Genomic DNA, 15921 nt, shown 5'->3' with positions numbered 1-15921 from the left:
AACTTGTAACGCAGTTGTGCACTGAGTACCTTTCCAATGTTCCTTCCTCAGATGATTGTCCAGCTGCTGAACACATTAACATCTGTTATGTAAATGTAGCCGAGAACCAACCTGAGTACTGCTGGGAAAATAAAAAGGCAAACGTCAAACGTGCTGTATTATCTTATTTATGTTGAATGTTGACTTAGATCCACACCACGATTTATGAAATTATAGAACTAAAATAACAACAATTGTCTGCTTCTTTAAAATTTCTTTTATTACATCAAACCAGTGACAACTGAAAAAAACAAAGAGCTGTTAGCATGTTTAGACCTACTTTGAGACAGAGACTGTAAAGTTCTGCACTTTAAATCCTGCCTGTGTTCCTGCAAATGATTCACACTGAAAGTATCTTAGTTTAGTATTAAGTGAGCCACAAAGCAGCCTAATAGCTTTAAAAACAGTAAAAGTAAATGAAATTGCCAGTTTCAGTGTAATTCAGACTAAAGTCCAGCTGTCTCGTGTCCAACGAGAGGGGATCAGATTTTGGATCACTGCTACACGCCATACAAGCAGGGCTACAAAGCTGTCTCACACCCGGCTTTTGGGAAGTCTGACCACAACGCCATCTTCCTCATCCCCCAGTATAAACAAAGCATACGGAGGGAAGAAGTAACCACGAGGGAGGTAAAACGGTGGACTGCCCAATCAGAAGCTACGCTACAGGACGCACTCAACGACGTCGACTGGGACATGTTCAGAGCATGCGCAGTCGACATCAACGAGTTTACGGAAGTAGCAGTATGCTTTGTCAATATGCTAGCGGAGGAGATTATCCCCACTGCGAGAGTCACCACATTCCCAAACCAGAAACTGTGGATGGACCGATCGATCCGCACTGCAGTAAACGCCAGGACCGCCTCCTACAACGCGGGTCTCGCCACTGGCGATATGAGCGCCTACAAAGCGGCCTCATACGGCGTGCGGCGCGCGGTGAGAGATGCCAAACGCCGGTACCGGGAACGTGTGGAGTCCCACTTCCACCAGGGCGACACACGGAGTATGTGGCACGGACTACGCACCATTACGGACTACAAAGCCAGGGACACTGCGCTGATCAACGCGGACTCTGCATTCACCAACGAGCTGAATCAGTTCTACGCCCGTTTCGAGGTTAGCCAGGCGGCTAATGCTATCTACCGCCTGACTACCGAGGACAGTGATGTCATCAGCGAGAGACCGGTGACCAGCATTGCGGAGCATGACGAGAGTGAACACAAGGAAAGCGGCGGGGCCAGACGGCATCACCGGCCGTCTGCTGCGCTGCTGTGCTGACCAGCTAGCAGGTGTGTTCACTTACATCTTCAACGAGTCCCTGGCGAAGTCTGTGGTCCCCACATGCTTCAAAAGATCCACCATCATCCCTGTGCCCAAGAACAGCAAACCCTCATCCCTGAACGATTACCAGCCAGTTGCACTGACCTCGGTAGTAATGAAGGTGTTTGAGAGGCTGCTGAAGAACATCATCTCCTCCTCCATCCCAGACACCACAGATCCACTGCAGTTCGCCTACAGATCCAACAGATCCACAGAGGATGCCATCGCCCACGTCCTACACACCACTCTCAGCCATGTGGACAAGAAACAGGGTAACTATGTGCGAATGCTGTTTGTTGATTACAGTTCAGCGTTTAACACAATAGTGCCCTGCAGACTGTTCACAAAGCTGAGGGATCTGGGACTTAACAGCCGTCTGTGTGCATGGGTGTTGGACTTCCTCACTGGCAGAACTCAGGTGGTGAGGGTGGGCAGGTGCTTCTCCAACAGCATCACCATCAACACAGGAGCACCTCAGGGATGTGTCCTCTCGCCACTGCTCTACTCCCTCTACACTTCAGACTGTGTGGCCACCCATGGCTCCAACACCATTGTGAAGTTTGCTGACGACACAGTGGTGTTGGGTGCCATCTCCAACAACGATGAGACGGCCTACATGGATGAAGTGAAGAATCTGGCATCATGGTGCCAGGACAACCACCTCCAGCTGAACGTCAGCAAGACCAAGGAGCTGGTGGTGGACTTCAGAAGGGGTCAGCACAGAGACTACAAGCCCATTATCATCAATGGAGCTCCAGTGGAGAGGGTGCAGTCCTTCAAGTATCTTGGTGTCCACATCTCCTCAGACCTGACATGGGCTGCCCACATTCAGGTCCAGACCAAAAAGGCTAGGCAGCGCCTGTATCACCTACGACAACTGAGGAAGTTCAGGGTCTCTCCAAAGATCCTCAGGATTTTCTATACAGGCGCTGTGGAGAGCATCCTCACACAGAACATGACATCGTGGTTTGGGAACAGCTGTGTGAAGGACCAAAAAGCTCTCCAGAGAGTGATCCGTACAGCAGAATGCTGCTGCAGGATTGCTCTCCCCCCGCTTCAGGACACCTACACCAGGAGATGCCGGACTAGAGCAGCGCAGATACTGAAGGAGCCGTCCCATCCTGGCAACAAACTGTTCCAACTTCTGCAATCTGGTAGAAGGTTCCGCATCTTCCGGGCAAGGACAGAGAGACTCAAGAGGAGCTTCTATCCCCAAGCCATCCGTGCCCTAAACACACACACCCGCCCTCTCACATCATCTATAATTGACTGAGTCAGGACTCTTCCAGACACTAAACCAAGGCACAATGTACATTTCAATTCCTTTAATTTTAAATATGTTTATATTGTCTATCCTGTAAAATAGTCAGATGTCTATTCATATTAATGTACAGAATTCACCTGCTTGCTGCTACTACTGCACATTCACCCAATGTATATACTACATATATATATATATAATGTTTTTCCTCTACACCCCCCCCCCCCCCCCCCCCCCCCAATTTTTTTGCACATGTCGAGGAGCGTGTCAGGCTACATTTCACTGTGTGTTATACTTGTATAACTATGCATGTGACAAATAAAGAACCTTGACCTTGACAGATAAGGAATACCATTAAGTCAACAGTGTCTGAGTGAGTACTTCTCTGGTTAAAGTCCCTGTTTTCTTTCACCGTTTGTTTGTTTTTTAGATTTGGAGTCTGTGGTTGGTTAGATTTAAGATGAGTCATTGTTTTTCTATCCATGGTAGGTACCACTACTGAGGCTCAGGAAAAATGAGGATAATTAAGAGGAAGCATCAGTTCTGTCTCATCTAACTACACAGGATTATAATCATGCACTTATGTCTCAAACTAAGATAAAATGAGTTATTCGCAAATGTGAGTCTTTAGATTATCATAATAAGCATTTCTATGTCTTAGACATCATATCCATTTCTAATGAGAGATTATTTTTTAAATGAGGGAAACCTGGTCTAACAACACGCTTACAACAGAGCTAAAGGTTCATCACATGTGAGACGGTGGGACTCTCTGATAAGAACTGAAACACTGTGTGTAAACAGCTGAGACAAAACTATATATAAACACTCATTCATTCCAGTTTAGTTTACAATGATTTTAAAGTAATGTGGAACGATTCATGTTCATGAGCTGTTACAAACACAACTATTTATTTGTCTTTATATGGTTGGACTACAAGGCTCGTGTTGAGTTTCTTGGAATAATGTGTGAATAACAGCAAGAAATGATCGTTTTCCCATTTTACCAAAGTGGAATAACATCACCACAGCAAACAAATAATGTTATTGTCTGCAGCTAAAATATATAGTGAACATGGTTTTATAATAATGTGCAAACACAACCTCACTCTGCTATATACGAGGAGCCAACCACAGCTGTGCGGGTCTTCATCCACGACCTCCGCCATCATTTCTTTGCTCATCATCATTCACTTAATTGCTTAGATTGGTTTAAATCAAACTCCATTACAGGTTCAACTCCATTATATAACAGCATGTTGACTTTGGATCTGGTGTGCAGTGCCACCTTAAAAATGAGGAAACTAAGAGATTATAAAAAAAAGAAGTAGAAGAGTTAAAGAGCTGCAGCAGATTAACAGTTTCTGACAGTCATGTGTTAGAAATATAACGATTAGATGAGCTGAGGGATCCATCGACTGCTCAATGAAGCCTCATCAGAAACAGTCTCAGTGGAAGGATGGCTCTATTCTTAAGGAAGGACACAGGCAGAAAGACTGGCGTCTGTCACACAGGAACTGGACTGAAAATCAGCTGCACATATTCATCAGTATGTGCAAACATGTTATAGGTATGGAATTCAGGAAAGTACCATCAGAAGTTGATCCACTATGCAAATGTCTGATTGGCAGTGGCTTCATTTTTCACTATGAACAAAGTGCTAATGCAGTATGCAGCATCACAGGACTTCAGCCATGGATTGGCCTCCCCAGACCTCAACATTACTGAAACATCTTAACAGAGGATGGAAACAAAGGGAACCAACATCCAAGAAAAGAACTGCTCCTGAATACTTCCTTACAGAAAATACAAACAAGCTTGACTTGACCGAAACAGCTAAAATACTTTACTTTATTCTCTTTTTTAACAAATAGATTGAAGTACATCCATAACAACACAGTACACAAGTCGGCGTGAGCGCACACAAAGAGAAAAACACAACTGAACCATCTGGTATGTTTGCTGTTTCTGCTTTCATCATTTCATTTCTGCTGCTTTGTCAGGCTGGGGGCATCTCAGTGATGTGGTTGAGGTGAAGTATGACGAGTATCCCTGATTTATTCCATCAAGACAAAGGGGAAAGAAAGCTATGTTGTTAACAAACTCTATGGTGATATGGCATTTAGCTCTGATTCTACGCTCTGCTGAATCCTTTTAACCTGTTCTGCTGATCAGTAAAGCTATACGTGCTGCAGCAGATTGACCTCATCTGTTTTCACAGGTGGGACCTCAGCGCTGAGGTGCAGGAGAATTGCATTCAGTTCTCCCTGCAAACCAGCATCCAGCCTGAAAATATTGTGATCTTTCCCAGAAATGGTGCTCTTATCTCAGAGAAGAAGTTTGATGTAAATAATTTTTACATCAAAGGATTAAAGCCAAGAAGGCAGCGGGCCCAGATGGCATCAGCTCAAGGGTGGTCAGGTCCTGTGCAGACCTACTGTGTGGGGTGATGATGGAGCACCTCTTCAGCCTGAGCCTGAGGCTGGGTAGAGTCCCACAGCTCTGGAAAACCTCCTGTGTTGTACCAGTGCCAAAGACTTCACGCCCCAAGGACCTCGACAGCTACAGGCCGGTGGCTCTAACATCCCACCTGATGAAGACCCTGGAGCGGCTGGTCCTGGCTCAGCTTCGGCGCCTAACAAGCTCATCACTGGACCCACTTCAGTTTTCCTACCAACCTGGCATTGGAGCGGATGATGCCGTCATTCACCTCCTACATCGTTCCCTCGCTCACCTGGAGACCGCTGGAACCCCTGTGAGAATCATGTTCTTTGATTTCTCCAGTGCCTTCAACACTATTCTTCCCACGGTCCTGAAGGACAAGCTGGAGAACTCTGGAGTGGACCACCACCTCACTACCTGGATTTTGGACTACCTCACCGACCGACCACAGTATGTGAGGACTCAGGGCTGTGTGTCGGACAGGGTCATCTACAGTACGGGGGCCCCACAGGGAACGGTTCTGGCTCCATCCCTCTTCACCATCTACACTGCAGACGTCTCCCACAACTCCACCCAGTGCTTCCTGCAGAAGTTCTCTAATGACTCTGCAATAGTCGGCCTCATCACTGATGGGGACATCAAGGAGTACAGAGGACTGACTCAGGACTTTGTGGACTGGTGCCAGCTGAACTACCTCCAGATCAATGCCAGTAAAACCAAGGAGCTGGTGGTAGACTTCCGCATGCACAAACATCCTCCACTGCAACCACTGAACATCCAAGGTATGGACATTGAGGCTGTGGACAGCTACAGGTACCTTAGTGTTCATCTGAACAACAAACTGGACTGGACTCATAACTCAGACGCCCTCTACAGGAAAGGTCAGAGCAGGCTGTACCTGCTGCGGAGACTCAGGTCGTTTGGAGTGGAGGGCCCACTCCTGAAGACCTTCTATGACTCTGTGGTGGCCTCAGCCATCTTTTATGGTGTGGTCTGCTGGGGCGGCAGCATCTCTGCTGGGGACAGGAAGAGACTGAACAGGCTGATCAGAAGGGCCAGCTCTGTTCTGCCCTCTGGACCCAGTGGAGGTGGTGAGTGACAGGAGAATGGTGGCTAAGCTGTCATCACTGTTGGACAACATCTCCCACCCGATGCAGCAGACTGTGACAGCACTGAGCAGCTCCTTCAGTGGGAGACTGCGGCACCCACGGTGTGGGACGGAGAGATTTCGCAGGTCTTTCCTCCCCACTGCTGTCAGACTCCACAACAAAGACTTCAACTGATCTAACACACACATGTGCAATAACACTAAGTGCAATACTCTTTTTCTGACAAAGTTGTATTTTTACTCAGTTGTATAAAGTATTTCCATTCTATTTTTATCCCATTGTATATTTTATTCTATTTATTCTACTGTATATAGTATTTTATTTTATTTTATTCTATTCTGTACAGTTGTGTACAGTATTTTATTCTTATTGTATTCAAATTTTGCTATATAACTTTTGCACTGTCCACTTCCTGCTGTGACAAAACAAATTTCCCACGTGTGGGACTAATAAAGGTTATCTTATCTTATCTTAACTGCAATCAAAAGTGATGTTATGCACAGATCACTTTTCCATTTTCCTCTCTCTAGATGAGTCCCAGCTGCCTGACCTTGTGTCCAGGTGATCATCTCACCGAGGAGCTTTTAGTGTTCTGAAAATCTCACCTCCATGACCTGTTTCCTTTTTACTTTACTATCTCTGCTCTTTCTTTATTAACAATGCTCATAATATCACACAATTATATTCATCACCTGCATGTTTTTATCCACCTGCTGTTATAACCAAACAATAAAAAGGATGAAATGCCTAAAATCCTTTGATTTATTACATTTTGAAACAAATCTGAGTACATCCCTAACAGCACAGCTGAGACCTTTGTTTTAATCAAGCCTTTGTATCTACACACTTGTAAAGATTCATATACAAAACATAATAGAAGTAAATAAATATAAAATACACATAATCACAGAAGATGACTAAAAAATGCAGCCATGTTGTGAATTTGCATCTAAAAACATGCATGTTTCCCTTTGTACAGGCAGATTTACAGCAGACAAAGCAACACGGGTGATAGACTTTGACTGCTCCTAAAAAAAATACCCATCAAGTCTGAAGTAGATCAGAGGAACTGTTGACAGACAGATTGACAGACAAACATACAGATGCTTGATTCATTAGTGTGATAAAATGTTCTTCTTTAACAGCATCACTTCATGTGTTTGTTCTCCAGGAATAAAGGTCTGTTTAAACTGGATCTCTCCTCAGCAACACTAGTGCTGTCATGGTTTCAAAGCTGTGCAGTAGAGACAAGAATCTGAGGGATGATAGAGAGGTGACCAAAGTTACAAACACATCCAGCTGTGCTGGAAATGTTTGCAGAGCTCCAAACTCTTTGGCTTTCTGTAGAGCAAGTATGGAAGAAGTACCTGAGCTAACTTCAATTTAGACGCTTCCCAAAGTTTCCTACAAGTATCCAGTTTATATTTAGAGAAGCGAAGGCTCTTTATCCTGACAACTATTCTCTGGTGGATCCCTGTCCTGTGACAGTAGCAAAGAATGTGTATCAGTATTATCAAAGCCACTTCAATAACCAGTTTTTAAAGCTCTCTAGCAGTGCCAGTAGCCTCTGTCTGCTGTGTACAGAAGGTTCTATGATTAAGCACACAGCAGATGCTGCACTACAACAGTAGCAGCAGCTCAGCTTCAGTTTGGTTCAATGCCCTTTTTGACCTATGAAACAGCAGAAAATGAAACATTTCAACACCCGTTTGTTAGCGTGAGCTATTCTGCTGTTTTTCATCATTTCACAGGTGAAATAAAATCATAGTACATTTACTTCCTGTAGGAGTGATCATGTCCAGCCTGAGACCATGTATTACTTATGAGAAAAGCCAACTTTGAGATTCCTAATCAGTCAGCTTTGGAGAAAACTGTGTGAACAAAGCTCTGCTTTCTCTCTGAGGATGCTCCATCCTGCACAGATAATAAACCTCTGACATGAAGGGCTTTCAAGTAGTTTTTAGACAAATGGGCGTAAAAGAGATGTTAAAAGCTTAAAAGAGAAACTACATTTTCTAAGAACTGTCTGACGTTCACCTCTCACACAGTGGATACAAGTCTGCCGCTGCAGGAATAATCTTTGTGGTTATGAAACTGTCCATGTGTTTACAGAGAATGTCACATGTTCAAAGCCACCCCAGCACCTGGGGTTTGTATAAGTGCAGCTGTTGGTGGGGAGATAATCTCACTCTTCTATATAAAGAGTCACCAGGCAGCAGATCATCATGTCTTCACTCTTCAGCAGCTATGGCTTCACTTCGCGCCCTTCTGGGAGTGGTACTGTGCTCCCTCATGGTTTCTGCTTCTGAAATCCTACCTCAGGCGGACTTTGATTTACAGGGGGTAAGAGTCATCCATAATATTTTTTATTTTACCGCCCATCTATTTTCATACAAATGTCTCCGTCTTACGGAAAAAGGGTGCAGCTTATCCAACAAGGACAGGCAGCCCCCCCCCCCCCCCCCAGACAGTTTAGCAGTCTATACAGGAGGCTGACCTTTGCAACATGTACTTCTATAATGATTTCACCATTTAAGTTATTTGGTTATGTTTCACCCTGGATTTTGCCTGATAATATTTATTTTGTCCATTGCTTAAAAAAACAACAAAAAAAAACTATATAAATATGAAACAAAGTGTGAACAACAAAACATCAGCATTGGAAACTTTGATGTTTGCAATTGTTTTCTCAGGATATAGCATGAATAAAACTAATATACATCAGTGTATTATTAATGTGCACACACACACACACGCACATGCACACGCACAAAGTGTTACAATAAGCAGCTCTTATGCTTCTGTATAATTCTCAATCCTTTCCATTTGTGTGTCCACAGGTTGCAGGTAAGTGGTACTTGACTGGAGTTTGCTCTAATTTCAAATGGTTTGTCTGTCGCAAAGCCAACATGAAGTCCGGCACCGTCATGGTTGAGCCAACTGAAGATGGGAGTTTGAAAGTGGCGTCCTCACATCCTCTGTGAGTGCGAGTGGACAGACAAAGCAAATACCATTTGGATAGCATTAAAATATTTACACTGATGATTAATGTTATGTCTTTGCACCCGTAGCGATACATGTTGGAAAATAGAGACTTTAGCCACCAAGACTGACGTGCCTGGAAAATTCACATTCAGCATTCCCTGTGAGTACGCCCACAAAGACAGGAAACAGTTTAACCACCACGGTTAATCCTCCATCATCATCATCCAGTATTTTTCACATCTTTTCTTCTGCCGTTTCCCTTTTTGTCAGTCACGGGGTTTGTGACTGAAATGCGTGTGGTCGACGGGAAGCCTGATGAGTACGGCCTGAATCATTACATCAACACCGGACGGAATGAAACCTTTGTTGAAAACAAATTATATGGTAAAGTTGCATTTAGCTGTGTTCAGTAAACTGTGAAGTAAAGTTACAGCAACAGATTTACATCACGTGGTTTCACAGGACGTAGTCTGGACCTCAGCGCTGAGGTGAAGGAGAAGTTCAACCAGCTCTGCTTGCAGACCGGCATCCTTCCTGAAAATATTGTTCATCTTCCTAAAACCGGTACTTTTACATTGGTGCTGAAGTTCTACATAAAAACAGCCTGAAATACAAATTGATGTTACCTCACACTTTCCATGTTTCCTTCTACAGAGGAGTGTCCGCTTGAGTGTTTTGTCTGATCTGTTGTTGATCGTCTCACCGACACTGCATAAAGATCTGACATCATCTGTTATGGAAATGTGACTGAGCAACATCTTGAGCAGTTTTTTAACAATAAAAATGCAAAAATCTAGATTGTTTTTCTTTATTATTCATCCTTTATATGAAATAAACTGAAGAACATCCAGAACAACACAATTCACACGAGTATTTCACGATTCTCCACAACTGTGATCACCTTACAATATAAAGCACCTTGAGGCGACTGCTGTTTTGATTTGGTGCTATATAAATAACATTGAATTGAAATGATTTTTTCTTTTTTATTTATTTGCTAGTTTACATGAGCCAGCGTGTCTCAGGGAAAACAATATTTAGACCTTTGTTATTTGAAGCCAAGCCTCGCTTATTATTTAGTTCTTTCTTCTCCCTCTCTTAACTGCGCTCTCTTACAGTATCCTCACCATTAACCCATCTTACCACAAGGTAAGCATGATTCTTTGTCTGGAGAAATAGTGTGTGTGACAGTGTGCAGGTTACAGATGGTGAACACTGATTTTCACTCATTTGGATTCATTAACATGCATCAAGGAAAGAACAAAACAGGTTGGTGCACATTTTATAAATCTGACAATAATTTTCATGTTGCAGTTATTTGCTACAGCCCGATGTCCAAGCAGGTCCCTGAGGTCATCTGATCAGGGCTTACTTGCTATGAAACAGACTAAGATGAGAACTAAGGCTGACAGAGCTTTTGACACTGTGGCCCCGACACGGTGGACTCTCTCCCTCATACATTAACAATTGTGGACTCAGTCGTTGTTTTTAAAAAATCAACTCAAAACTCACTTTTTTAAACTGTTTTTGGTTCAATTTCTGCCTGTTTTATATTGTCTGTTTTTCCTTTTATTATTTGTTATCTTATGTGCAGCACTTTGTGATTCTGTCTAGAAAGGTGTTATATAAATACAATTTATTTATTATTTATTTGTTTGTTGTTTTTGTTGCACACATTAAAACATTTCTTTGCACATAGTAGTAAATGATGCCCAAGGAGTCTTCTCATATCTGCCACAAGTTTTTCTGACTCCACTTACATTAGAAAAATAATGGAAGTGAGGAGAGGTAAGTGACGGGGAAAGGTAAGCGACCCATGTTGTACGTGACGTCAGACGCCGGATATTTGGCGGAAAAAAAAGCGAATGGTTGCATAGAATTTAACAAAGTTTCTTTAAACTTCAGTATTGCCAAATAAACGAACCAACTGTCATATAACTAACAACATCTGTCCTATCATCTCTAACACCCTGGAGGACAACGAGGAGAGTTTAGACGCTCTCCAAGAATACATCGATTTAGTAATGAAGAAGGCCCAGAGCGCGTCTTCCCCAGCCAAAGCTGAGACGCCGTCATCTAAAAGATATCGCCCGGCAGACTCCCCCGGCTCAACATCGCCTGCCAGCAAAGATATCGTCGACATCCTGGAGTCAATCGATAAACGATTGTCCAGTTTTGATGTGAGGCTGTCCCTGGTGGAGATCTTACACCGGGAATTTAAATCTCTAAAAGAATCCCTGGAGTTCAGCCAGCGGCAGGTGGAAACACTTGCTGCGGAAAACGCCACGCAACGGGACTCGGTCAAATCTCTAACCGAAAATGTGACCCAATTAAACATAGAAAATAAAAAAATAAAAGAGACCGTTATAGATTTACAAGCCCGTAGCATGAGAGATAATCTGGTGTTTTCTGGTATTCCAGAGTCTGCCGGAGAGGACCCGGAAACGACCGTGAGAAGCTTCATTAAAATCCACCTGAAGCTGCCAGAGGACACGGTGAAAAACATAGGGTTCGATAGAGTGCATCGCATAGGGGCTCCGAAGACAGGAAGCAGGAGACCACGTCCTATTGTAGCCAAATTCGGCCACTTCAAGCAGAAGGAGCAGGTGAAGAGTCGCGGCAGAGAGCTGAAAGGATCGGATTTCAGCGTGAACGATCAGTTCCCCAGAGAGATCCTGGAACGACGCAGGGTCCTCTTCCCAGTCCGACGTAGTTTTATCCAGAAAGGCTCCCGGGCTGTCATCGCCGTGGACCGGCTCTACGTGGACGGACAGCTCTACTGCGACCCTGGCACCACTCCATGGCTCACAGCAAATTCAAAAGTGTTAAATGTTTTGGTGTTAATAGTCTTCTTGCAAAAGTAGAGTTAATTTTACTCTAAGCAGAGTCACATTCCTTTAATCTAACTCTGAGGTGTAAAATGATAGTAGTTAAAATCGAGTGTTAAAAATTAGTGTTTCTCTGTCAAATCTGGAGGTGTTACAATGGAAACATTAACTCTTGACCTCTTAACTCTGAACTCCTACAGAGTAAATTCACAGACTCCGCCCACAGCACGGCTCCAATCGAAGCTGAAGTGAAGCCGTTTCAGAACATTTTGCTCTACATATTTGAGTTGTTTGCCATGCTTGGTAAGTCATTTTTTCAAAGATTGTTTCAATTATTATTATGAGCTTTTACTTCTGTGGCTCTTTGGAGTTGAGACAAAGCTGTGTGAAAGGCATTAGCCATGTTGCTCGCTGATAGCATAATATTCTGTTTTAGCTAGCTGAAAGGTATTGTTTGCAGGCAAATACCACAGCCTTGGAAAAAAAAGCTTGCATGTGAATTTTCAGTCAAATGTTTGGTCAAATATACCTAAAACAATGTCTAGAATGTGAAATGTTGGTATAATGGTGCTACTTGAAGCCTGAAAACGATCGCCCATAAAAAAAAAAAAGACGAGCAAACAGCAGTAGCTGACGTCCTGACTGGATTCTACGTTAGCATAGATCCCTCCAGAGTTTTGTGCACACGGTTTAGGTAAAAATTAAAAAGGTTGAGGTTTTACATTTAGTTCAGTATTACCTGTTGCCTGTGTCTTTGTCTTTTGGGAAAATACTTTACACAAGTAATGGCTCAAAGAGGATTCCTTTTTTTTTTTTTACTGTGCTGCAATTGTTTACTGGATTATTTGTGCCATTAATTAGTGTCAACTAATTTTTATTCAATCTCCGCACAGGATATGCTTGTGAAGATGGAATATGGGGGAGAGCAGAAGTGCGTTGAAGTTCCACAAAGGGATGAATGAAGGACATGCATATTGTATTGAAGAAATAAGTGATGAGAATGCTGTTATTTGCATTTACCATGTCAGACCTTTTGATAAACAAAATTCTAATGAAAGTGAGAACATGTACACTGTTACATCTTTCAGAAAATGTTTTGAAATTGTGGTGCACAGTTCAGAATAAATGTTTTTCAAGAACCATTGCATCTTTTTAGTAAATGTTTATTTCCAAAAGAAATTTCTAGAAGTTCAGAACAGTAAAATTCCCGCTTTTTAGAATGAATTAGAAGATAACTCTTACGTAGTTAAACTAAAATACTCTTTGAGAGTTAATATATAAACTCTTAACACCAAGTGTTAAATTATCAACTCCAGACAGATTTGGTGTTTAACACTAAAGCAGAGTTAACGTACCAACTCTCCAAAAAGAGTTAAATTAACACTCTCTGGTGTGGACCCATATAGACACTTTAATAGTGTTGAAATCAAATCCGACAGTGTTAATTTGGACATGCTGGATTTGCTGTGCTGTATTGACCGCACACCAGATAAGAATCCGCTACACTATTCTCTTCACTCACTCTTCACTCACACTCTCTTGTATTAACTTTTGCTTAACTATGTAATATCAGTTTGCTAATTTAGTATAACGTCACCGTCACTCTCCGCCAATGCTTTAATTGGAATGTTTCCGTTTTTATTTCTTTTTCCCTCTCTCTCTCTTGTCGCGCACCTTGCTCTTTGGTTTATTTGCTTCTCTTTTCTATCACTATGTCGATCACCTGTTTCCCTATCCATCCACAAGCGACACTGTCTATTTCTACATGCTTACTCTGCACGATCACGCACACACATTAAAGGCAACACATTTACAACAGCCACACAGCGCACACAGATATAGGACACACGCACACATTTGCTCATATTAGTTATTATGCACACACATAGTCAGACCTATGGAGCTTCTTCCCGCGCATTTTCTTCTCTTTACTTACAAAAAAAAAAAAAAAGATGTGTTTCCATTTTCCTCACCCGTCTAAGCGAGACACACAGCGTACATCATTAGCCACAAACACACAACTATGGGCATGCTAAGATTTGTCACATGGAATGTGCATGGAGCTGGCTCTAGGGAAAAAAGGTTAAAGATACTTAACCAACTTAAAAAATTACAGGCAAACGTTGTTTTATTACAAGAAACCCACATGCCTGTCACAGGTTTGAATAAACTTAAAACACCTGAGTTTCCTAATGTGTTCTCAGCCTGTTATAATTCTAGACAAAGGGGAATAGCAATTCTAATAAATAAAAATATTAATTTCCCAGTACTCGATACAGTTATAGATCCAGAGGGCAGATTCCTAATCGTCAAACTATCTATACTTAACCAAAAGCTAGGTATTGTAAGTATATATGGTCCAAATGTTGATGACCCCTCATTCTTCCACAGTTTTTTTAGTGCACTCTCCGAACACCTAGATTGCACAATTGTTCTTGGGGGAGACCTCAACCTGGGACTAAATGAAGAAATGGATAGGCTCAATACAGCAGGAGCTCAGCGTAACTGGCAGTCCACTAATATAATCAAACAGTATATGAGCGACTTTGGTCGCTCCCTTCACCCCAACAGTAAAGAATATTCTTTCTTCTCACATGTCCATCACTCCTACTCTCGTCTGGATTATTTTCTGGTCAGTAGCTCACTGCTGAGTAACATTACAGACACTGAGATTCATCCTATAGCTGTCAGCGATCATGCTCCTGTATCTTTAACACTAATACAGATGAATAATACTACACCAAGAAAAAACTGGAGATTTAATACATCACTGCTCAAAGACGAAGACTTTATCAAATACTTTAAAAAAGAACGGACTCTATATTTAGGCTTTAATGACATTCCTGGAACATCAGCATCTGTCCTCTGGGAAGCAGGGAAAGCCATGATGAGAGGTAAAATAATCTCTTTCTCATCACATAAGAAGAAAGAAGAAAACAAAAAAATTCAGGAACTAGAAAAAACATCAAATCCTTAGAAAAAGCCTACGTGTCACACCAAGATCAAGAAATATTAAACAAAATACACAAGACAAAACTAGAATTAAATGAAATTATTAATAAAAAGACTAAATTCTTAGTACAAAGACTTCGCCTGCAAAATTATGAACACGGTAACAAATCCGGACAATTTCTTGCTAACCAGTTAAAAATCAATAAAGAAAAAACAACTATATGTGCTGTTAAAGATTTATCTGGGAATACAATATATGATCCTAAAAAAATAAACAAAATTTTTAGGGATTTCTATGAAACTTTATACACACCACAAATAAACCCGTCTAAAAATGAAATTGATCAATTTCTCGACAACATAACTCTTCCAAAATTATTGGCCACTGACGCCAGGTGAACTCCAGGAATCTCTGATAGGCATGCCCAATAATAAGGCTCCTGGTCCAGACGGTTTTCCAACAGATTTTTACAAAGAATTCTGGACGATTCTGGCACCAGTTTTTCACAGGATGTTGCAGGAAATCAAAGAAAATGGTAGACTACCACCAAATATGAACTCTGCAAATATCAGTCTCTTACAAAAACCAGGCAAAGACCCTGTATTTCCTTCAAGCTATCATCCAATATCGCTTATTAATGTAGACCTTAAAATAACCTGCAAAGCTCTCTCAAAGAGACTGGAGAAAATAACCCCCTTTTAATTCATCCTGACCAAACTGGTTTCATAAAAGGTAGGCACTCATCAACAAATACACGTAGATTACTTAATTTAATAGACTACTCATGCAGTAAAAACCTTGAAACCATAATATTTTCTTTAGATGCAGAAAAAGCATTTGACAGAGTTAACTGGAAATTTCTAACTGCGACTTTACACAAATTTGGTTTTGGACCCTCTTTCATAGACTGGTTAAAAATATTATATAACTCCCCAACAGCTTGTGTCAGAACAAATGACGAGACATCCTCCAGCTTCTCTCTTC

The 15921-nt window shown here is 42.0% G+C and overlaps 1 protein-coding gene and 1 long non-coding RNA gene across 2 annotated transcripts; both read left to right on the top strand.

Annotated features, from left to right (window-relative positions):
* Positions 1-8368: 8368 nt before the first annotated feature.
* On the top strand, positions 8369-9928 carry LOC309693230 (lipocalin-like). The gene is made up of 6 exons (XM_082512272.1): positions 8369-8514; positions 9012-9151; positions 9243-9316; positions 9427-9540; positions 9619-9720; positions 9811-9928. Exons 1-6 carry the CDS (start codon positions 8419-8421, stop codon positions 9837-9839), a joined length of 555 nt encoding a protein of 184 aa, XP_082368398.1. The 5' UTR covers positions 8369-8418; the 3' UTR covers positions 9840-9928.
* A 2163-nt stretch (positions 9929-12091) lies between these two features.
* Positions 12092-13123, top strand: LOC309693283. The gene is made up of 2 exons (XR_014272608.1): positions 12092-12287; positions 12878-13123. It is a non-coding gene; the product is annotated as an uncharacterized lncRNA (long non-coding RNA).
* Positions 13124-15921: the final 2798 nt, after the last annotated feature.

This window comes from Aulonocara stuartgranti (assembly GCF_965226115.1).
Source record: "Aulonocara stuartgranti genome assembly, chromosome: 3".
NCBI lineage: Eukaryota > Metazoa > Chordata > Actinopteri > Cichliformes > Cichlidae > Aulonocara > Aulonocara stuartgranti.
This window is presented reverse-complemented; position numbering and strand designations above follow the sequence as displayed.

Excerpts from the sequence above, each read along its gene's own strand:
- LOC309693230 (XM_082512272.1), top strand. The coding sequence starts at position 8,419 with ATGGCTTCACTTCGCGCCCTTCTGGGAGTGGTACTGTGCTCCCTCATG. Across the intron at positions 9,541-9,618 it reads TGTTGAAAACAAATTATATG|GACGTAGTCTGGACCTCAGC; the intron begins GTAAAGTTGCAT and ends GTGGTTTCACAG. Across the intron at positions 9,721-9,810 it reads TGTTCATCTTCCTAAAACCG|AGGAGTGTCCGCTTGAGTGT; the intron begins GTACTTTTACAT and ends TTCCTTCTACAG.